The sequence below is a fragment of the Acartia tonsa genome, chromosome 4, assembly GCF_053477335.1.
Source record: "Acartia tonsa isolate MP-2025a chromosome 4, ASM5347733v1, whole genome shotgun sequence".
Classification (NCBI taxonomy): Eukaryota; Metazoa; Arthropoda; class Copepoda; order Calanoida; family Acartiidae; genus Acartia; species Acartia tonsa.
Window position 1 is genome coordinate 40963679 of NC_137263.1, and position 23849 is coordinate 40987527.

At 32.2% G+C, this 23849-nt stretch overlaps 1 protein-coding gene across 1 annotated transcript in view; it reads left to right on the top strand.

The window, feature by feature from the left end:
• The first annotated feature begins 15420 nt into the window (after window positions 1-15420).
• LOC145317217 (endothelin-converting enzyme homolog) overlaps window positions 15421-23849 on the top strand; it is a 55120-nt gene continuing 46691 nt past the window's right edge. Inside the window, exon 1 of the mRNA XM_080158196.1 lies at window positions 15421-16633. Coding sequence (XP_080014322.1) covers window positions 16340-16633 — 294 coding nt within the window. The 5' untranslated portion in view covers window positions 15421-16339. The remainder of the gene's footprint in view (window positions 16634-23849) is intronic.

The following is a 23849-nucleotide window of genomic DNA, read 5'->3' on the forward strand; positions in this document are numbered from 1 at the left end:
TTTTTCTAACCCAAATTAAATTTTATATGCAATGTAATTTTCATTAATTTATGTTAATATTAAATGTATATGTTGTTTTGTCCCAAATATCTGAATATGATTTGCTATTTTGGCTAAGGGGTTTACAGAATTGGCAAATTTAATGGGTGTACAGCGGCGTTCACACCTCCAATTTTCAAACCTATGTAATGGACTGAGTATTAATTGAACAATGTTTCTGAACACCTGTAATGGAACTAACCTCTTTTAGAGAATATTGAGGTAAAGAAAATAATTAATGTAATTTTGGAAATGTGATATTTACTTTATAATTATAGTAAAACATGTATTGTAGTTCAATTTATAAATATCATCTATGATACAAAGTAGAACGATGTATGCTCGTCTGTCTGTCTGTTTAAGAAAGGAAATTAAATTGCAGAAATATTTGTATAGTCAATAAAAATAACTTAAGGTTTTTTTTAAAGATCTTTTGTGTACTGTTGAAATGGTTTGCTAAGTCTTGGACATTATCTTTTCCCCTTAAAATGTTAAAGCATTGTTTCTCCACTAATGAAAAATTAATTAGGACAATATGAAGTATTCCCTAAATTGTGTGCTCAAGTGTAATTTAGACAGATTTAACTTATTTTTTTCTATATGTGTGTTTGTTTCCAATAAAATCTCGTAATTAGGAAAATCAACTGATTTTCAAGTTATGTTTAAAGCTCTCAGCTGGGGAGGAGGGGGCAAGGTTAAAAAATATGCCATTAGGACAACAACCTCAATCCCTCACTAGTAAATTATTTATATATCTATTTTAAGTAATAGATCTATTTATAATCATCTCTTTTTGATTTTATCTTATATTTTATTTAAACATTAGAAGTCAAAACTATTATTTTGTTTAAAAAGACTGTTAAAACAAGGATAACATCACAAAATAATGCAAAGCTTAATGAGTAAGACAAATAGGAAAAAGAACATTTGGGATATATAAAAGCTTGACATTTAGACTTACATACAAGTTTAATATCCGAAGGATTATTATATCATGTAAATGAGTGCCAAAGTAAAATAACAGCAACTTTACCCGCTAATTATGTACAAAGTTTATGTCAACAAGACAGTTCTAACAACTATGCCTGTATTTACAATAAGAGAGCTTTATGAGAGATTTTTACTAACAGGCAGAATAACATATGAAACAGCTTTGCTTTAAAAAATGTGAAAGTCATTTGTCAATAGTATACGATCCTGCTTCACAATGTCAAAATGATATATTAAGCGAGGAAAATTCTTTTAACCTAATTGATTCTTATTTTCCTTGCATATTTTTCACTCTGAAAAACAGTATAATTGCATCCATAAAAGCAAAGTTTTCCACATTAGTATAGTGTAAGCGTATGGTTAAAGCCCCCCGTAAGAGTTAGTAAAAGAAAAAAGCTATTTTAAATCTTATTACAAAAATGAGGTTGGTGGTTATCAGAGCTTAACAAGCACTTTTTGTGAAAGCACCTACCACTGTCTATGAATCCATGACGTTGTGACATAGTATGTTACTCACATACAGACCATTATTACAGAAATGCTTTGCTTTTATGGCTTTTAGGTGTCATTATCTAATTTATATTAAATTTGAGAAGATGGTTCTTTTGGGTAAAATATTCTTATTTTACTATAAATAATCCCGTCAAGGTATATAACTTAAGAGATACCAATATCTATGAGTAGTGAAGCACAAAAAAATCATGTTTTGTAGAATGACCGACGGACCAAGTTAGTTGTATCCTGGGTGCTCTTTGGTTAGGGTTTATCGTTAACAAAAAAGTCCATCTTAAACAACAGCCGAGAAAATCAATTTTCCTCAATCGCGTTAGGGACGGTCGGACAGACAAAGTAAATTATAGTAAATTAGTATGTACAGAAAATCATTTTAAAATCGCATAAGAAATTTATGTAAAAGTATTGCAAGCTTGTCAAGTATTTCTGTCAAAGGTCACACTAAATGTTCTTATAATTTGTTATTGTTGGGGATTCAGGGATGTGACAATGGACGATAAATTATCAAGCCTCCTCTTTATGTTAATGCTTTGCCTTTGAGAGTTGGTAAAAAAGAGGAACCTATTAAGCTTGTTTGTGGGGTTATTTTTTACATCGTAGCTTAGCCCTGTTAAGAATTCTTCTTTTTTTCTTTCAAAGGGAGGAAGATTAATTTAAAAATAATTCATTATTTACTTAAAATATCAACTTGTAAAGTTTTTGTTACTAAACAGTTTGATCAATTTCTAACTTTAAAACTTTATTTATCGCTAGCAGACGCTTCTAGAGGCCTCTAGGGGTACTTGAAGTGTTCAACCTCCTCCAATCTTTTATTTCAGTTTTAAAAAGAAAAAGTAAAATAACTTCCCCTCCGATGATTTTTCAGGAGAGGGGGGGGGATACCCTGCCTAAGGACCTATGAGAAGCTACATTGTAAAGGAGAACCACATCGGTTTAGCAGTTAGCGAGATCCTTTGCTACACACACACACACACAAACAGATATCCTGTTACTTTATTCTGTTATAAATTACTGTCTATGCACTTCCTAATTTTGTGTGACAGACATGGCAATGAAAAGATTGTCTTTCATCAGGAATGGTTAATTTGATAATTATAACCACACCGCACATTGTCGTGTTTTTAAAGGTTTGCAAATATTCTAAAAGTTTTTTATCAAAGCAAAAAATAAACAGGTAATGATTTAATGATTATAAACTGAACAAACCAAATTATCATTTGCTACTCTTATCTACATATTGCCTTATCATAATAGGAATCATCATTAAAACAACAGCTTTTCAGGAATCTTAAATCATCATCATACTGGATCACATGTAAGCTTCCCTAAAATTGAAAATTAAGCGATTAGGGACATCTTAATGGACAAGCAAAAAAAACTTACTATATAACATTTTGGGATATTTAAGTGATCACTAGAATAGCAATGAAAATATTACCGAATAAAACCATAGTATAAAAGTGCTGTCCTGAAAAATGTATATCGGAAGGATAAATGTGGAATATAATAATCATAAACATACCTTAATCACCAGAGTCTGCTAAAGAAACCAAACTTTTTAATGGGAAGGTTTTGTGTCTATGAGATGCGTAGCAATATAATAAGGATGACAACATCCATAAGTAGCGAAGTAAAAAAAAAACTACGGATCGACAAAAAAATATGAGATAAAGAGCAGATGTTCAGCCGTCAGAAAAAAAAGAAATTAAAAGAAAAGTTAAAAAAAAAGCTTATAGGAATTTGAATATTTATGAATAGCTGGTGATAAAATCACATTTCTCCCAGCGTTACAAACTATCTGACGGACAGACAAAGTCAATTATAGAGTAGCTTCGCTTTTGAAATCACAACAGATTAGAAAAAAATCATAAAAAGTGTTATTCTATAATTAGAAAGAAAATTGCAAAAAGTAAATTTTAAATACCTGGTAAAAATTATAAAAAAAATTACAGCAAATGTCCCCATAAGTTTACAAAATCTTTTAAAAAACAAAGTGGAGGGTGGGAAATACAGACTGTGAAAAAGCTTTAATACAAAAACTAATATAAGATATTATGGTTTTCTTGTCTGTAGCTTAAAATTTTGATAACTACTGAACCGAATATTCTCAAGTTCTCAAGTTTAGAAAAGGTTCATTTAGGTCTTGGGTTGTTTTTGGGCTAATCTTTATTTCGAATATTAGATACTAGGGGAGCAGTCTTAAGTATCAAAAATAATATTAAAAATGTTGGGTAAATATTTGGCAATGGTTTGTATGAGGCTAACTATCCTTCATAACTATATCGACATATAATATTAACAAGAATAATATTGTCCATAGAATATTAAAATAGTTAGGTAAATATTTGGCAATGGTTTGTATGAGGCTAACTATCCTTCATAACTATATCGACATATAATATTAACAAGAATAATATTGTCCATAGAATATTAAAATAGTTAGGTAAATATTTGGCAATGGTTTGTATGAGGCTAACTATCCTTCATAAATATATCAACATATATAGTAACAAGAATAATATTGTCAATAGAATATTAAAATAGTTAGGTAAATATTTTACTTTGGTTTCAATGCTAATATTAATTTAATGTTGATTTTTTGAAAATTTCAATAGAATTTATTTTAATGTCAATATAGATGTACTTATCTTTTATAGAAATGCTACTCTGATTCAAGAGAAATATATTTATAAATGCGTAGCTGATTGACTTATGCTTTACAGGGAAGCTTTGTAAATTTCATGGGGTGGTTTTAGGCTGTTTGTTGTCAAACACCTTTTCATTGCAGACCCTACATACATGCTAAGGCTAATATGCTAGAATAAAAAAACAGATTTAAAAAATAATGCATTACTAAAAGTTATTTTCGTAGATTCTTTTGTCACATAAACAGAGAACCAATAATCTAAATGCTTCAACAGTAAATAAAAGATAATTCCTTAGAATGAAACTTGATTATCTTGGTTAAATCAAAGCACGGTTGCTCATTTCAATTGAGACTCATCAAAAAAAAAAAAACAGATCAGAGCAAGTGTGTTTTTAGAGCAGCTACAAAACTGATATTTTAAATGTATGCTACCTAGTTATGAGAGTTATAGACCAGGCCCTTCCTAAAAATTTTACAAATTTTACCCCTGCCAACAGATTTCAGGGGGGGTAATTACCCCCCCCAAGCAAATTTTACCCCCGGGGTAAAAATTTTTTTTGGGGGGGGGGTAAAAAAAAATTGCGTTTAACCCCCCCAAAACTGAATTACCCCCCCCTTAAAAAATTTTTACCCCCCCCAAAATAAACAGCTTGAACGCCCCTGCATAGACAATTCCTTTCATATAAAAATCTTCAACAACCAATACAAAGCTTTCTAGAAAGTTGTTAATCAATTGTTCCACCCGTTTTTGAGATTGTTTCTTTAGTATATTAATCGCTCTGAAAATACCAATCTAATTTGATTTACTACACTGGTTAATGATTACTAATTGATGCAGTAACCTTCTTTCAGATTTCTTTTCTCTGTTGAACCTGGTTGCTTTACGTTGATATACAGTTCTATTGGTTTATGTCGACATTGCGGGTGTTTGTGACCACGGATACAACTTTTTAAAATCCACTTATAACAGTGCAGCTGTAGCTAATTCTTTTCTAAGCTGCGCAGTTGTGCTGAGACTTATTGATTGTCTTATTTTAGCCACGTTCCCGTGCACTTCTAGAAACCTATATCTATAATTTATACATATTCTAACTTTCATAATATGATTACTCTTATGTCGATATAGTGTCATCACCTAAAATTAACAGGAATAAAGATTGTAGTAGATATACACAAAAAGATATTAGTCTGTATAGGATGCTGTACGTATTGGTGCAAAAAATGGGGACAAATTTCAAATTGTTTTGGCGTGTGACGTCATACCCCCATCTCTTTTCTAGGGGGTTTCTGTCCTCCTTCCCTTTTCTTTCCCCTCACTTGTGACGTAAATAAACAGCCCCGTCAAATCAATTTAAAAATTGTCCCCATTTTTTGCACCAATACGTACAGCATCTCTGTATAGACAATACTTTTAAATAATCAGAAAGAGAGTAACATACTTTTTAAGCAGCGATGCTTCTCTGATACCATGTTTAGGGTAGATCTGTCCATAACAGATAAATCTACTCATTGATCTAGAAAAAAAGTAGTTGATTTACTCAAAAATATTAGTCTGTATAGACTTTTTAAGTAATCATTAAGAGAGTTACATACTTTAGATACACTCTAAATCAATGTTTATATTTTTACAGTATCTGAATTAAAATTGGTGGAAAAGTTTCAACATTACTAGTTTAAGGCATACCTTTAAGGTAGCGAAGCTACTCTATAATCCATGTTTATAGTCGGTCTGCACTTAACAGATAGCCCTACTCAGAAAAGACAATGATTTTAAGAAATCATTAAGAGAGTAACATACTTTAGATACTCCCTAAATCAATGTTTATATCTTTTACAGTCTCTGAATTAAAATTGGTGGAAAAGTTTAAACATTACTAGTTTAAGGCAACTAATCAAGATTGGATAAAATACGAATTTTTTTTTAAATCTAACGAATAAGGGGAATGTTTAAGGTTAAGGAACAAGTGCAATTCATAGCCCAATATTTTGTCCTCCCTGCATTTATTTATGTTGTCCACCTTGTTGGATAAATAATGTTTTTTGGCTTGTTTTTGCTGCGCTACTTATAGAAATGAATATCCTTGTTATTATCCCTTAAATTTCTTATTTCATCTTTTCAAAAATAAAGAAAAACTATTTTATTTGAAGTATCTAAATAATATTGAATTGTTATGACTGAAAGCTTTTGTAGTTTTAATATTTAAACTCTTCTTCCATTTTTCCTTTATGTGTTTAGAAATATATCTTATCTTAAAATTTTTAAAAGCGAAGCTTTTCTATAATTAGGGTCGGTCGGTCCGTCCGTCTGTACGTCCGTCCGAGATAGTTAGCTTTTATTCGTTAATTTAGGCATGTTAAAATTGTCCTATCGATTTCAAACTTTGCATGGTGATTCCTGTAGTAGTTAGGTACGACTTAGAAAGCGTAGCAACTCTATGATCGTTACCAGAATGTCCGTACGTCCATTTTAAACATGTTGATTTTTGTACTTTTTTAATAACAATTTTTTATGTGATAAAATCATCCGATCGATCTGATTTTTGATTACTGATTCCTATTACAATAAGGTACAATATTATGAGCGAAGCATCTCTATAATCAAATATTAAAAATGTCAGTATGTCCTTAAACAGAATTCTGTATTTAAGAAGTTTTGTAACAAATTTACGTATAATTTTGTCAAACCTTTTGTTTTATTTTCATATTTTGTATATTCAGTTCTGACACTCAACAAAAGTTAATGTTCGTCTGTCATATCGTTTCAGAGCTTCGCTTTTATGGATGTTGTCATCCTTGTTTCTTACATCCTTGTTTTATTCTAACATCTATTACATCAGAGTTCAAAAAGTTCAGGTAGACAAACAAACATTGGCATTAATAGAGTGACTGCAATTTTGTTATGAGAATTTCGATGTAACAATGTTAATTAATCTAAATTTCGGATTTTTTTTGGGGTCGACGTACTGACGTTTTTGACCCTAATATAGAAATACATCGCTTATACAAGTCGTCAACACCCCATGAATCCCTATTTCAAATATCATGGTGATAGAACCACGTAAAAATTTGATTTATGTTAAAATATCTAAAAAAAATATCAACACATAGACGTTTTAGTAAAGATTAAAGAGTCGCTATGCTTTTTAAAATTGTACCTATATGTACAGGGTGGGGCAAATAAGACCGGACAGATTCTAATTTATAAACAAATGAACATAAAACCGTCAATTTTAAAGATTTTATTGAATTTTAAAAACTGGCAAGCAAAATAGGTATATGACTATTAGATTATTCAATAAAATAGCTGCCAGCCTTAATCACCGCCTCTACCCGCCTCCTCAACCGCCAACAGGTCCAGGTCAAAATGTACCTGTCCCAGCTGGCGTAGTTCTCCTTGATAGTGGCAATGAGGGAGGTCTTTGTGGTATGGGCACGTCTATTGGTGCATACTTCAAAGTAGCCCCAGGCCCAAAAGTCCATTGAATTAAGATCGGGCTGCTGGGAGGCCACATTTCCTTAGGAACGTGAGTAACCGCAGGATCCAAATTCGCCCAACTTTCAAGCTACCCTTATACACGGAGGCTCTTATTTGGACCGCAGTTGAGCTAGAACAACGTTCTTTACCTTTTTAGAAATGATATAAAGTTTCAGCTAGGGTTGTCAGCGCAACCCATAGTCTAAAATGAGTTTTTAAGTTCAATATGAGTCGCTGAAGTCAAGAACCGAGAAATTTTAACGAATTTTCATGGTTTTTGACGTTTTTTACATCTCAAAATCTGCCCCGTTTCACTTTGTTGAAGTACTACGGCCAAGCCATTTCAGATAGAGAGCTCTAGTCTTTTCTAGTGTCTTACTTATGTATCTAACAGTATCCCCAGCAAGTTACATAACTCTACCTTACCTACAGATGGGCTGAGGTTAGATTTAGTGGGCCCTAGTCGAGAATCCAGTTTAAACCACCGGCGCATTTGGAATCTGCCTTGTTGAACATATGCGCGGCCAGCTCGTTGTACACGTCCATCTTCGTCCAACGATTTTTTTGTGCTAAAAGGTCATTACCTAAGCTTTTTATAGTGTGGTCAAACGTCCTGATTGGTCAAGTAGTTTGGCGCTATGGTCATTTAAAGTTTGTCCGGTCTTATTTGCCCCACCCTGTATATGTTTTTATTTCTAGTTTGAAGTCGAATGGACGTTTTTAACATGCCTAAATTAACTACCAAAGCTATCAGATATGGAGAGAATGACCAATCCTAATTAGAGAAAAGCTTCACTTTTATCACTTTAATTAAATATATGTAGTGTAAAGTATTTCGATAATTAGTAAAAACAAGCTTAAAGAATATCTAAGTATCTAAATAATATCTAATCTTTCCTATCATTTTAAATGATAAACCGCAAGATAACCTGATTTACTTATTTACTTTTTATCCTTTTCATTGTTTACATGAGTACAGTCACTATAAGTATTATTTTCCCTTACTCTCGTAGTAATATGGATTAGGATAACGGCTCTTTGGACCGATAAAAAAATACCTTGATAGCTACAAGAATGTTATTGTCCATACAGAGCAAGAGGGGTAAAATAATATGATTACATTACTGGCTGTTTGACAATAAGATAATAATCACTGCGTGGAACCTATTTTTACTTCGCCCAGTATCTGAGAACTGTATGTGAACTTCATGTCCGTACGACCAGCGATCATAATTTATATCGGCTCGTTGTTGTTTTATACAAGTTTTGTTTTGCTATGACTGAATTGGAAACTACTCGTATGTTGAGTCCTTGTTAAAATTGAGCATCACAAATGGATAGACAGTAAACAAATATGTGTTTCAAAATGTAATCAAACAAAATAATGTGGTTCCTTATCTTTTTAACCCTTCGTTTTTCTAGTTCAAAATAGAATAGTACATTATGTTTTTTTGTGCTATGTTTTTTTTATGTAAAGTGTATGCACTCCTTTAATCTAAGGGCTCTGAGGGGGTGGGAGGCAGAAAATAGCCTAGTACCATTCCGAGACCTATGTAAAGCTTCCCTATAACTAATTGGAGAACTCAAACGGTTTGTGGTTAGCGAGATCTTAACGGATATACCAAGAAGCCTTAACAATGGTAAAATAAGATGACAACCTATTTTGGGGGCGTTCTTTTATGAACAACCTTATTATTTGATTTTTAAAAGCGAAGCTTTTCTATAATTAGGGTCGGTCCGTCCGTACGTCCGTACGTCCGTCCGTCCGTAACGGATAGCTTTTTCCGTTAATTTAGGCATGTTAGAATTGTCCTATCGATTTCAAATTTTGCATGGTGATTCCTTTAGTAGTTAGGTACGATTTAGAAAGCGTAGCAACTCTATAATCATTACCAAAACGTCTGTACGTCCATTTTAAACATGTTGATTTTTTTACTTTTTAAACAACAAATTTTTATGTGATCAAATCATCGGATTGATCTGATTTTAATTTGGTATATTGATTCCTGGGACAACAAAGTATAATGTAATAAGCGAAGCAACTCTATAATCAAGTCCTAAAAATGTAAGTATGTCCATAAAAATTATCCTGTATCAAGCAGTTTTACAACAAATTTACTTACAATTTTGCTTTGACTCTTATAAATTTATATTATGATAATTAAGTTCTAACACTATACAAGTGTTAATGTCCGTTTGTCCTACCGTTTCAGTGCTTCGCTTTTATGGATGTTGTCATCCTTGTTTATGTATGTATGTATGTATGAAATACCTATACTATAACAATTAATATAATTTGTATACTTTCTTATTTTCAGATATAAGACATGTTTGTATTATTCCATGTAACTTAAAAACAACCTCCTTCTTAATTATTTTTTTATTATGGGGTCAATAAATCGATTCAAATAATTGATTTTAACCACGGTTTAGAACCTGTTTAGTATAGGGGGAATGCCTTAAATTATGTTTATAAAGATTTATACATACTCGTAATTTTTCAAAATTTAATAAACTGAAGACTAAACCATTGTCTTTGAAAGGGGAGTGGTGTGACATAATAAATGCTTAAAATTATCCCAAGAACTATATGAAGCTTCTCTCAACTGGAGAACTAAATCAGTACAAATTTTAGTGAGCTCTTAATGGACAAACATTCTTCATATAAAAGGATTACTATAGTTATTGCAGGTAAATTAGTTTAAAAAGAAATAGTTTCTTACAATAGACTGTCATAAAATTAATGAATAACTCAGAGTAGTTTAGTAAAGAGAGAATTTATGTAAGGCCATGGAGGCGAATTAATTGGTCCCCTTAGAAGTTGCATAGAAAACTGTTAATATGCGCAGTGCTAATCCCTTAATTTTCCTATATAAATACAACTAATGTATGTACAAGTACTCTCCTATATCAATGCTAGGCAACATTATTTAGAGTCATCAAAGTGGAATTACAGGGCTTTAAATACCTTGGTAATAAAACCTAACTTTAGCAAACTTTTCTTTGAAACAAGTTACAGAAAAGTAATTATTGATTTGCACCTCTGGGGACCTAGCCGCTAATAATTTATAAAGTAGCACGCTTGTTTTGTCTGTATATTCAAGTCTTTGGATGGGCTTGCGCTATTTTTCTTTTTCCTAATATATAAATAAATAAAGGGAATAATATAAAAATAGTGTAAATAAAAACAGTGGCGTGCACATGGTTTTACCAGGGAGGGTGGGTGCGTGAAGCGCTCTTAAAATTTTAACACACTCCTTTTATCCACCTCCCTTCTGCACACTTCTAAATAAAAGATTTGTTGAACGCACATTTAAAATGCAGTCATGGAAAATGATACTTTAGAGATAGCATGTATGTATGTAAACATTTTTTAGTGCACAGTCCCTTTAAGTGTGACTCTATGTATATGAAACTGTGGTGTAGTTCTGATTTGTTATTCTGATGTGAAGCAATCAGGAAAGTAAAGTTAATTTGATAATGCTCCGGCTATCTGGACATCTTATATGCTTTGCTTCACTCATTCACATCTCTCTCGCTCTCTCTCGCTCTCTCTTTGGTCTAAATATCTACAACTTTACCTTTTCATTAGACTGGATTATTTTTTTCACTAATTTGCAATAGAAAAGGTTTTTAAAAATTATACATTGAATACACTCATAATCTAACTTTTTCTTTAGGCTACGCCATTTAAAAAAAATTACTGTGGGTTCATTGGCCAAAAAAGGGCTATAGTTCTTCATAACACAAAACATAAAGTTACATTATTGCCGTATGTTGTTCCATGTTTCGACTGTACCTTATAAAATCTCATCAGATTTTGAGCCATTCTAATCAGGAACTTTAAAGGATAAGACAATGGAGATAAATTTGATATGCGTCCCTAATGATGACAAACAACATTGTCTAATCTCTAGATTTATATATTGGTTGAAAAGTTTGATGCAACCAATCAATAGTTACTAAAAGCACTCAAGGTTTCCATGCCAACGAATAAAAGAGCATGTTTATAAAACTATGGATAATTTATATTCCAATGTCCCCTACCTCCCTGCATTCTATAACATCACTTTTGCGTCATATATACATGTATACAAATCATACAAATATATAATTGTATATAAATGATATAAAGATAGATATTATTGCCCGTTCTGTCTAGTTAGTAGCGTTGCTAATCTACCATAATGGTTTGTCTGAACGTCATTCTGTCCACCTCGAAAGGGCCTATATATAATGACTAATAATCATAAAATAATAATAAATATATAACTACAGCCTTTGTTGAAAAAAAAACAACAGAATATAAATGATGGGTTTATTAACAACAATTGGGTAGACTTATCTGAACATAGATCTACATTCCTATGGTTGGCTTATAAACCATTTAAGTTAACCTACCTCACATTTAATTGGTCTTCAGTTACCATTTAACCTGCCCACTTGCCAGAAAGATCTGCCAGCCAATTCGTCATACAGGATTATTATATCAATTAACTATCCTCCACTTTTTATTACTTTTGTTAGAGATATAGTCGTTTATCCATAAAAGATTCTCTAAACACAGGCAAAGTAATTTTTGGTATACAGGACCATGGGGCATAATGATGCAGCTTATAGTGCCTATAAAAAAATGATAGGCCAGTATTCATTTACCAGGGACGTCCAAGGGAGGGGGGTAAAGGGGTGATTAACCCCCCCCCCCCTCTATGATATAAATATTACCCCTCCCCCCCAAAAAAATCAATTTTAAATTTCAAACTTTTTACCCCCCATCCAAATAAAAATAGCTTGGACGTCCTTGCATTTTACCATTAGCCAATTAAAAAATTTACTTGCATATCATTGGACACTTTTATTGTATGACGTCATTTTTTAGATCTAATGATTTAGAAAATTTTGTTTGTTGTTAGATTGAAGAAATGGAGGGGAATAAGCATTTATAAATAACACTATTTAATTATTTTCTGATACAATATTCTTCTGTTAAAATTATTGATTAACCATGTTAAGTGAAGTGTGTATTCACTTACGCACATGTTTCACATTATCTAACCCTCATAACCGCGTTTCATTGCAAGAGCATAAAGGGCCTATCCCTATTGCTTTACTTATACTATTAAAAATACTATCATATGTTTTGCTATTGTGTCTTTTTGCGAATATAATAAGCGGAAGTGATAGTATACTGTTAAGTGGTCTCTACATCTTATTTAACCCTTTATTCCCCCTCCAATTTACAAAGTGAGGGACTTCCCCCTCCCGGATAAATGGTACTTAAAATCAATGACATCACATAATCCCTACCCTTTGTTAATTTTACCCCCCCCCCTTCCTCTATTATTTCCATTTTATTAACAAACACTTTGGACATTAAGTTTTATGTGCTTTAAATATCATAATATAGGTTTCAGAGATAGTTGACCACAGACACGAAAATATAACAATAAATTAGTAATTTCTTTGTTATGTAAGTTTTTATTTACATTTCTCCATTTATTTAATCTGATTTGGAGCCAAGAATTAGTTTATACATTCATTTTTCCGCCTATATTGGTACTTTTTCAAAATTATTGTTTAAAGTATTTTCCTATGTTAAAATAAATTATGTTTATAAATTTATGCTTCCTACTAAACTATCCTTGTTAAATTGTGTTGCTGCACTACTTAGGAGCAAAACTATCCTTATGGTTAAAATTGGTGGTAATATTGCTGCGCTATTTATAGAGAAAACCTGTCCTTGTTTATTAGAATGTTAAATGGCATATATGCACTATATATGAACAAATTTATGCTTGTTTTAGGAAGTTTGAAATGAGGTTTCAACGCTACATATAATCAAAAGTAGTGATTAGTAATATATTAAACAACTAGTTGAGCCTTATATGGATAAAACTATCCTTGTTTTAAGAATGAGTAATTTATATTTAAACACTATGTTAGAATAAAATCATCCTTGTTTTATCTGCGCTACATTACTGCATCACCTCAAAGTTGGAAGATGAATTGTTTTATCCAATAAACATTTACAAAATCATGGAGAAATGTTTTTTTTTTCCTACAGCAAAATAGTTTAAGCATTTTTCGGTTTTAAGGTTTGGAGACAGAGAAAGGTGCCTCCCCCCGCCCCCCCCCCCGTGCTAAAATAAATCTGGGCATTTTTTTGTTTGCTAAAAATGTATTTTTAAAAGCAAAGCTTTTCTATAATTAGGGTCGGTCCGTCCGTCCGTCCGTACGTCCGTCTGTCCGTCCGTACGTCCGTCCGAGATAGATAGCTTTTATTCGTTAATTTAGGCATGTTAGAATTGACCTATCGATGTCAAACTTTGCATGATGATTCCTGTAGTAGTTAGGTACGATTTAGAAAGCGTAGCATCTCTATAATCATTACCAGAATGACCGTACGTCCATTTTAAACATGTTGATTTTTCTAATTTTTTAACAGCAAATTTTTATGTGATCTAATTATCCGTTTGATCTGATTTTTGGTATATTGATTCCTGGGACAACAAAGAACAATATTTTAAGCGAAGCAACTCTATTATCAAATCCTAAAAATGTAAGTATGTCCATAAACTCAATAAACATTATCCTGTATCAAGAAGTTTTTCAACAAATTTACTTACAATTTTGCTTCGACTCTTATACTTTTATATTCTGATAATTCAGTTTAGACACTATACAAGTGTTAATGTCCGTTTGTCCTACCGTTTCAGTGCTTCGCTTTTATGGATGTTGTCATCCTTGTTTTGTTACGAAGCAACTATACAATTATTAAAGCTCCTTTTGTTCGACAATCTGTCTGTACGCTTGCCAATTTAAAGATGATTTTCTCGGCTGCTAGTAAAGATGTTCTCAATATCTTTTGAAGATTCATATGACAGCTTAAACAACAAAAGTATCTTTCCAGTAGTAAAACATCCAATAGAAAAAACTGTGTGTTTAGAATTTGTTAATATAATCTTTTTTCTTTGCTGTCCATATAATTTATCTTCTTTATCTTGATTCTTCTATGTACAACAATAATAGTACAAATTTTACCATAACCTGCTTGAAACAATATTCCTTTATAAAGAGTCATTTAAATTGAGCTAGCCTATCTATATTAAGATTAATCCCGTCCGTCCTTTCGTAGTTAATTCTTGCATGGAGCGTCCTATAGAAATTATATACATAGATATATGTAGTTTTGTAATCGTACCAACTTTTTAAGTAAGCTTGTACATTCATTCGAGTTCATTAGCCTCTAAAAAGGATTATAAATTAATACGGATCCTGAGCAGCAATTATCATTATATCTGATATTGTAATCTAAATCAATGAATTATAAAATCACTTTTTGTGAAACACAAAAACATAAATGAATGAATGAAAATCAGATGTAATTTTTGCATAATTAAAATCTAGAATATACTGGACGTTAGCAATTTTGATTCCGCATTTCAATAAGGATTAGTCTTCCTTCTTCATTGCAAATTGCAATTTTTAAAATCAAAAAGACAACAAGGACAACAGTGTCCGTATTAATCGCAGCATTACACGCACAAACAATGATTAAGAAAATACAGACCTACCAGTTCACCAACACCCACTAATTATGAAATAGGTTAACTATTTTAAAAGCAAACTGAATTTATTTTAAATTAATATTCATTATATACTGGGTGATTCATACAAATTTCCCATGTTTAATTTCAATATAAAAGATTTTTTGTAACCTACTTCTTTACTTTTGCAATTACTTTAATGTTGTTTAGCCTAAGCTAAATAGCTCGAAACCTGTTAGATTAATAAATAAGCTTCTAGATAAACATCTGTACATTACAAAAATGCGCCTTTTTTTGTTGAATTTTTGTCAAAGATTTTACATATTTTCTAAAATATATTTGCATTTGCTTTAAGCAGTTTCGCTTCAGTTACAAATATAGTTTTATGTAATACAAGTGTTGTTTTTACTTATTGATTTTTGTATGCATATTATAATTTTTAATATACTTCTTTGATTTTACATTGAAATTTTTGTATATATGTAAAAAAAAACTAGTTTTAAATGATGTGTGTGTGTGTGTGTGTGTGTTTGTCCCGAGAAATTCCCGGCCGGGGAAATCTGACATTACTTTCCGTGTTACTACAAACACCGAGAGGTAGACTCCCCCCCCCCCTCCCTCGCTTGCTCCCTCACCCATTCTCCATCACACACACCACACACACACACTCAACTAAGTGAGTAAAATGAACATAAAGATTTCTCAGTAATACGAGAGTGTGAGCGTGTAAGGACAACTATTAATTTCTACCTATATTTTCAAATTTCTACCTTACTATTAATTCATTTAAAACAGTGACAATAAAACGAAATTTATCAAAAAAAATGAACATTAATTAAAGTGTTAAATAAAAAGAATGATATACAAGTGAGAAAAAAAAAATTAACTTAGTTAAAAATAAATAAATTGTCCGATACATTAAGAAGGAAATAAACATGAAGTGTTATTTGACATAAAAATATTTTTACTTTTCTTCTGACACATTTCTATATCTACTCATAATGAAGTATAAGAGCAGATATGTAGATAGTTAATTATCTTTATGTGAGAGGTGACATGTTTTTTTCTTATAATATATAATTACAAACACATATTATAATCCAGAGTGCAAGTGTTTGAAGCCTAGCCATGTGGTCAACAGATAGAGACATGGAGGAACAGCACTATCTAGCAAATGAGCATCACTTGTTAACCAACCATCATATCTCAATAAAGCCGAGAGGGGAGAATGGCATAGGTGGGATGGATCATAACAACGCCAGCCGCCAGCATTTGGCTGTTGGCGGCGGCAGCAACGGCGGCGGGAGCATCAGCATGCACGCCAGCTTGGACCAGCTTGAGTCTGGACACCTGCTAGAACATCATGTTCATCATGGACACCATGATATCATGGATCCTATGGCCCATCATCTCAGCGAGCAGGTAGATTTAAATTTTAAAAAATGCGTTTAAAAACTAGTTTTATGTATGGGGGCAATGTTTGAAACCAAGAGGGCTAGCTAGTCAGTGGTTTACAAAAAGTTTCGTTGGTTAGTTTTATGAGGGGGGTCTAGTGCAAGAGAAAGATAAACAAGGTGCAAGTAAGGAAGTGGGCAGTCTGCCAGGCTAAACGCGCTCTTTCTTCCTTACTTTCTCTCTCTCTCTCACGCACCCCATCTATCTCTCTCATGTCCTCTCTCACCTATAAATTCCTAGGTATTCACCCGAATAACCTGTTCCCATTAAATTTTAGATTATAAAAGTTAGGGGATGAAAATGAGGGTTGTTGTGTGTGGGTTTGCGTGCGCGCGCGTATTTGTGTGAGTTTAGATTTGAGTATTTACATTTGAAGTATTTACCCTATTAAAAAATCTATAAAGTCGATTTCGACTGCATGATGTAATCAATGTTTTGCTAGGTAAAAAATATTGTTTTTTTATGCTATTAGCTGCGGCCATTATAACTTTATTTGGACTATCTATGAGGGAGGTTTTTTTTCTCGATGAAAAATTGAAATCCTCTGAAATCACAACCAAATTGTAAAAGCCATTCCTGATATTTATTGCCTCATACTTAAAACCTTGCTATTTTATTTAAATATTTATATCATCAAATTCATAAAAAATGTACATTTACTTATAGAAATTTGGATATAAACTGTAAATCAAAAACAACATATAAAAGTTGCTGATTTTGATAGGGTATTTGTGTGTGTGTGTGGAATGTAAGATTTAAGGGCTAAAGTATGCATGTAATACATGATATAGAAACACGTATGATATCGGGTTTCAGTCTCATATATAACATATACATGTACCTCCCAAGTTCAATGATTAACAAGGAGGACAACATCTTTTACATAGCGTATATCTGAATTTCAGTGGCGTGCGAAGCACTTTGTCTAGGGGGGGGCATTTTGAAGATTTTGTAAAATTTTGCCCCCCCTAAAACAAAGTGCCCCGGGGGGGCACTTTGCTTTAGGGGGGGGCATTTTGATTATATATACTAATTTTAAATAAGGGCGTTTTAAGGGGTGGGATTATTTGATTATGGGCCTCCTAGTCCTTATCCCTTCTTCCCCATCCCTTCCCCCATCCTTATTTCCCATTTATATCCCCCACCTCTTCCCCCCCATCTCTTCCCCCCCCCATTTCTTCTCCCCCATCCCTTCTCCCCACCCTGCAATGACCAAGGGAGCTAGAAAGCATCTTCGAAAAAATAGTACAGAAGATAAATTAACCTTCCCCCCCCCCCCTCTACCACAAAACATTTTTAATGGGTGGAAGGGGATGTTATAAAATCTCAGCAGGAAGGATGAATAACCCCATTAAAAAAAATTGGGGGGGGGGGGGGAGATAAAAACACTCATTTTGGAAATAATTTACCAAAAATTAACCTAATATGAAAAAATGATATGAAATATTTCTTTATTGTATGACAACAAGGATGACAACATCTTTAAGTAGCAAAGCACAAAAAATCATTAATAAGAATACAGACAAGTAGATTTAAATAGCATCTGTTGAAATAAATATATATTTTAGGTAGAAAAAGTCACAAATCCTTATTCCTGTATGTTGTGTGATGACAGTCAAAGTAAATTACATACTGGATGCTCGAAACAGCAAAAAATTTTATTTTTTTAATATTATATTCCACAAAAAAATTTATCGTAGCATAAAAACCAAAGATATAATGAACTGTGTATAAAATAAAAAAAAAATTACTTGTCCTTTCATTGTGATAAAAAGCAGAAATCATTTGGAAGGGCGCAAAGCGCAAATTTTTTTCTTCAAATATGCAGGGAGGGAGGGGTTTTTGGGCTATTTATTACACTAGTCCCCAATATTTCATAGCAGAAACTATTTGGAAGGGCGCGAAGCGCAAATTTTTTTTTTCAAATATGCAGGGAGGGAGGGGTTTTTGGGCTATTTATTACACTAGTCCCCAATATTTCATAGCAGAAACCATTTGGAAGGGCGCGAAGCGCAAATTTTTTTCTTCAAATATGCAGGGAGGGAGGGGTTTTTGGGCTATTCATTACACTAGTCCCCAATATTTCATAGCAGAAACCATTTGGAAGGGCGCGAAGCGCAAATTTTTTTCTTCAAATATGCAGGGAGGGAGGGGTTTTTGGGCTATTTATTACACTAATCCCCAATATTTCAAATATGCAGGGAGGGAGGGGTTTTTGGGCTATTTATTACATTAGTCCCCAATATTTCATATAAAATTTTCTTATTCGTTGGCTCAACAACTTTGGGGACTTTAATGGAATTTTGATTGGTTGGTTAATTAAGTCGAGTTTCCATACATTTCATCCACTAATTGTAATCTATATAAGGGGTAATTTTGTGTATCATCATTGGGGATGTACAAAATTTCTTTGGTAAAAAGTTTATATTATACCAAATAAAATACTTCCTATAACCTGGTTTGTTATTTTCAGTGAAAAAAGATTATAACCTAATTTCTACACTAATTTAAAAATTTGGTAAGGTTAAATGAATAGTAACTGTCTGTTTGGCGCGAAGCGCGAAAATTTTTTTTTTGGAGTATTTCTTGATCTTTTTTTTGGAAACTGGGATAGTTTTGCTTTTTGTAGGGTAGGGGGCAAAAAGGGGCATTTTTGTTGACCAGGGGGGGGCAAAATGGGGCATTTTTTAACATTTAGGGGGGGCAGGGGGGGCGGTTGCTAGGGGGGGGCAGGGGGGGCGTTTTGATCGCTAGGGGGGGGGGGCGATTGCCCCAAATGCCCCCTTCGGTTCGCACGCCACTGCTGAATTTTAAAAAAAAGACAAAGCCCAAATTGTGTCAAAAATGATCCATGTGACGTAATAAAATGAGGGAGATGAATGGAGAAGTGGGAAAAAAAAACCTAAAAAAGAGACGGATAATCCCTCATTTTTATTACGTCACATGGATCATTTTTGACACAATTTTAATACAATTTGGGCTTTGTCAAAAAATAATTCAAACTTATTTTTCTATTAAATGGTAAAATAACTTATTTCGTCAGTGACTTAAACATAACTCCACAGTTCTACATTTGAATAAAGTCTTTTATTATAAGACTAAACCCTGCGGGTCTCTAACTCTAATAAGACTGGTTACGCGAGGTTCTTTTTATAACCCTACATAACCAAAAAACAACAATTATATTTTGGAAATTATTTATTAGGCTACAAATTTTGATGATCTAATTTATAATTTCAAACCTTCATCGCTTGCTAATTTATATTTCTTAATGATAAAGAACCTATGACCTATATAAGGAATTATAGAAGAGCTGTGCGACTAAAAAAGTACTAACACAATAAATTTGGCATTCATTGCATGCGTTAACTATTTTGTTTTTCATTGTAAACAATCAAAACTTAGTTATGCCTAATTTTTCAAAATTTCTAGCTTTGATTATTTAGCAGTATTTTTTATTTCATCATAAATAAATTTGCCTCATTTATTTGCACGATTTTCTGTACAAAATATTTATCATGTTATATATTAAATCTAAAATTTTCTTCCATAACGAATTGGCTTGTCATATAGGGCAGCTTGGTATTGGTTCTGGTTTTCTTTCTGTTATTCCTAAAGTCTATTTATCATTTGTTTCTAAAGAAGGGGGAAGGGGGCATTGAAATATAATCAAACTGGTCCCCAAAATTTGTAGATTTCTCTTATTCGCTGGATAGAAAACTTTCGAGACTGAATAGGTTGGCACAAACTTACAGTGACCAAAATTTTCAACCAATTATTCAATAATTAAAGTCTAACTCTACAGAAGGGGTAATTTTGATTTTCATAATTGGGGATGAATATTGTACATCAATTTATCGTTTAGTGTCTTATCCCTTAAAATCCTCGATTTAAAAAAAGCTTCCTCAACAATTGAATACCAATTTGTCCGCTGGTTTCCTATTACTCATTGGACATATACAGTGTGTTTTTTTTATGAGAACTTTTTTGAAAGCAATTTTACCCCACTTATAGTTATCAGAATTTAATGATTAACGGCTTATTATCTTCGTTTTTTATAACCATTTATAGAACATCAAAAAATATTTAAGTTTTTATTTAAAAAGACAGTAAAATAAAAAATTCAAAACTTGGGTGTCAACATCTAAAAATGGTTTTAGCGCATTAGTCGACTTTTGGGGGCCAGTACTCCCTCCTTGGTTGAGATATGGCCTTCAAACTTTAATATGTTTAACTTTCTAGTACATGTCCTTAAAAGTATCTGTATCAATTTTTAACTCTGTATGTCAACTTTGAAGCGTTTTGCAGCCATTCTTGCAAAGGGTAAAAGATTCGAGCATGAGAAAAATGCGCTAAAACCGTTTTCAGATGTTGACACCTAGGTTTTGAATTTTTGATTTTTCTGCACTTTTTTAATAAAAACTGAAATATTTTTTTTATGTTCTATAAATGGGCATAAAAAACGATGAAAATAAGTTATTATTCATTAAATTCTGATAACTATAAGTGGGGTAAAATTGGTTTCAAAAAAGTTCTCATAAAAAAAAACACACTGTATAAATGTACACATACAGCTCATGAAGCATTTTTTAAAAGCGAAGCTTTTCTATGATAAGGGTCTGTCCGTCCGTCAGTCAGTCCGTAACGGTTAGCTGGTTATTCTGATTGTATTCTGATTATTTAGTTTTGACACTCTACGAGTGTTAATGTTCGTTTGTCCTACCATTTCAGAGCTTTGCTTTTATGGATGTTGTCATCCTTATTTGTATAAAGTTTAATTAAAATGATACATTATATTTAACTTTTCAAATGACATTTGAAAGTTGAAACCGTATAAAAACATTTATATCAATAAATTATCATTTTCACTGAAAATTGCAAATACATTAATTTTAAAGTAAATGATGGCGGTTTTGCTTTAATGTGCAAAATATAGAGAAAACAACTTTCTTTCTTAGTTGTAAAATTTATAGCAAAACTACTCTTTATATCGTACGTATTAAACTATATTACGGTTTAATATATTTTTTCTTTGTCCACTTATTGTTGCTGCTCTTCTTAAAGACATAATTTTACTTATTTACCTGATTAAAAAATATATAATTATGATTTAATTATAAAGTATGATGTTTATACCCTTCCACACATGCATTGCAAAACCAAATAAACAGGAAAGCATGTTATTACAACAGCACAAACTGCTTCTTCCAATTAAATCACTCTTATTATTACTAAACACGCCTTCTTTTATATTTGGTTTCAGGGATAAAAGGGATAAGACAATGGCCGATAAATTGATGTACAAACCCAATGATGATACACAAAATTATCCCTTTTGTAGATTACAATGAGTGGTTGAACAGTTGGGACACTCAACTTATTGAACAAACTAAACAGAATTGAAAAAAAGTCCCCAAAGTTATTAAGGCAAAGTATAAGAAAATGTTATTATAAAACTTTGGAAACTAGTATAATAAACAGCCAAATGTCTCCTCCCTCCCTGATTTGGTATGGTGCTTAATATAAAAAAAAAGATTACAATGAGAATTTAATAGTCTGCTAGATTGAATTGACACCCTAAAGTTTTGCATGGGATATGAATATATGTATGAGAGTTGGAAATGATTTTATTATTATGGTTCAACCACAATTAAAGTTGCTAATTTTAGCTTAAACATAAATATTAATTTTTTCCGTTAAACTAGTGGCTTTGCACCTAGCATTTAGCGGCTCTCACGGGAGGGAATGGTTGTCTACTACCCCTCTCCTTCTGCAAAATAGCCCTATACCTGCCAAGTTTCCCCTTCCAACTGAAAGTGTCAAAAAATCTTTGCTAAAAATTTTTGACTGATAGTTTAGTGGCTTTGCATCAAGCTTCAAGGGACTTTCTCTGGGGAGGAGGGGGGAAATACCTCCCATATTTAAAACAAAAATAATTTTTTTCTCTTTAAAAGTTTTAAAAGCCTTATCCCGATAAAATAACCACAAACTCCCCCTTGATAAAAAAAATGTCGATCGATAGATTAGGAGATCTTATTTGCTGAAAGTTTAATTAGATTAATTTGACACGTTTTTAAAAATAACAATGGAAAACTATATTCTTGTTTATTTAAAGAAGGATTATAAAATATATGGAAACCAACAACACAACTCGTGGTTAGACAAAGCGGAAATAAAAACTTAGTTCAGAGCCAAATACTTTCAAACAATGTTTATAATTTTCCTAACATTGCTATACATTTTTGTAGTGAAGCTACTCCATTGTTTGTCCTATGCTAGACGCTTGTGCTATTAAACTTGAACGTCCTTATTGGATTTTATGTGTCTGTAAAACTTAAGGCTATATGTATGTTTTTAAAAGAAATATTTAGTTTATTTTTTCAAAGATATACATAAAGTATTTCTGAATTAAAGTTTATATTATCTTTGCCTGGGGGTTATACTTTAAAAAGTTACCTTTTTTAGACCTTCTATAAGCGAAAATTTTGATACAATTAAAATTTGCTGTTCATATTTCAAAATTTATCAAAAAAAGTGGCTGGGTGTTTTTATACCATTTAAGATCTCGTAAACGGGATATAAGAAAACTTATATTCTTGGAAAAATCATGTTTCTAAACATAACTAATACTTAAAAGTGAACTGAATATATTTTTCATGAAAACAACTGTACAAAATTACAAAAAAATACCAAAAAATTCATGTAATATCGTAAAATTGTAGAAAAGCCTCGCTTTAACAATTCTCTCAAATATAAATAGAGACAAAATAGTCAACCCCAAAAATGAAAAGACTTGATCTAAGTAAAATCTGCATATTTTCCTAAAGATTTTGCCAAAATGTGAGTGATGGCTCGGGGGCATTTGACGGGGCCGAGATTGCGGGGGAGTAGAGGGGGAATATTGTCCCTCAAAATAGATAGAAGCGAGGTAAAGAAAGAGAGTGAATGAAGATAAGGTTTATCCAGACCCTGTACTTACTATCCACCGGTGTCCGATCCTTTCTGTAAAGTTTTAGATCGTACAGTTTTCTGAATATCAAATTAATCAAAACTATCGAATTAATTTTAAAATTATCATTTCTAGTTTGTCTTATTCTTATAAAAATTGTTCCAACAATGTCAAATATCTTTTGAAGAAGCTTGGCTTAGAAACAGGCGCAGTACTCTTTATTTGCCCAGCAAT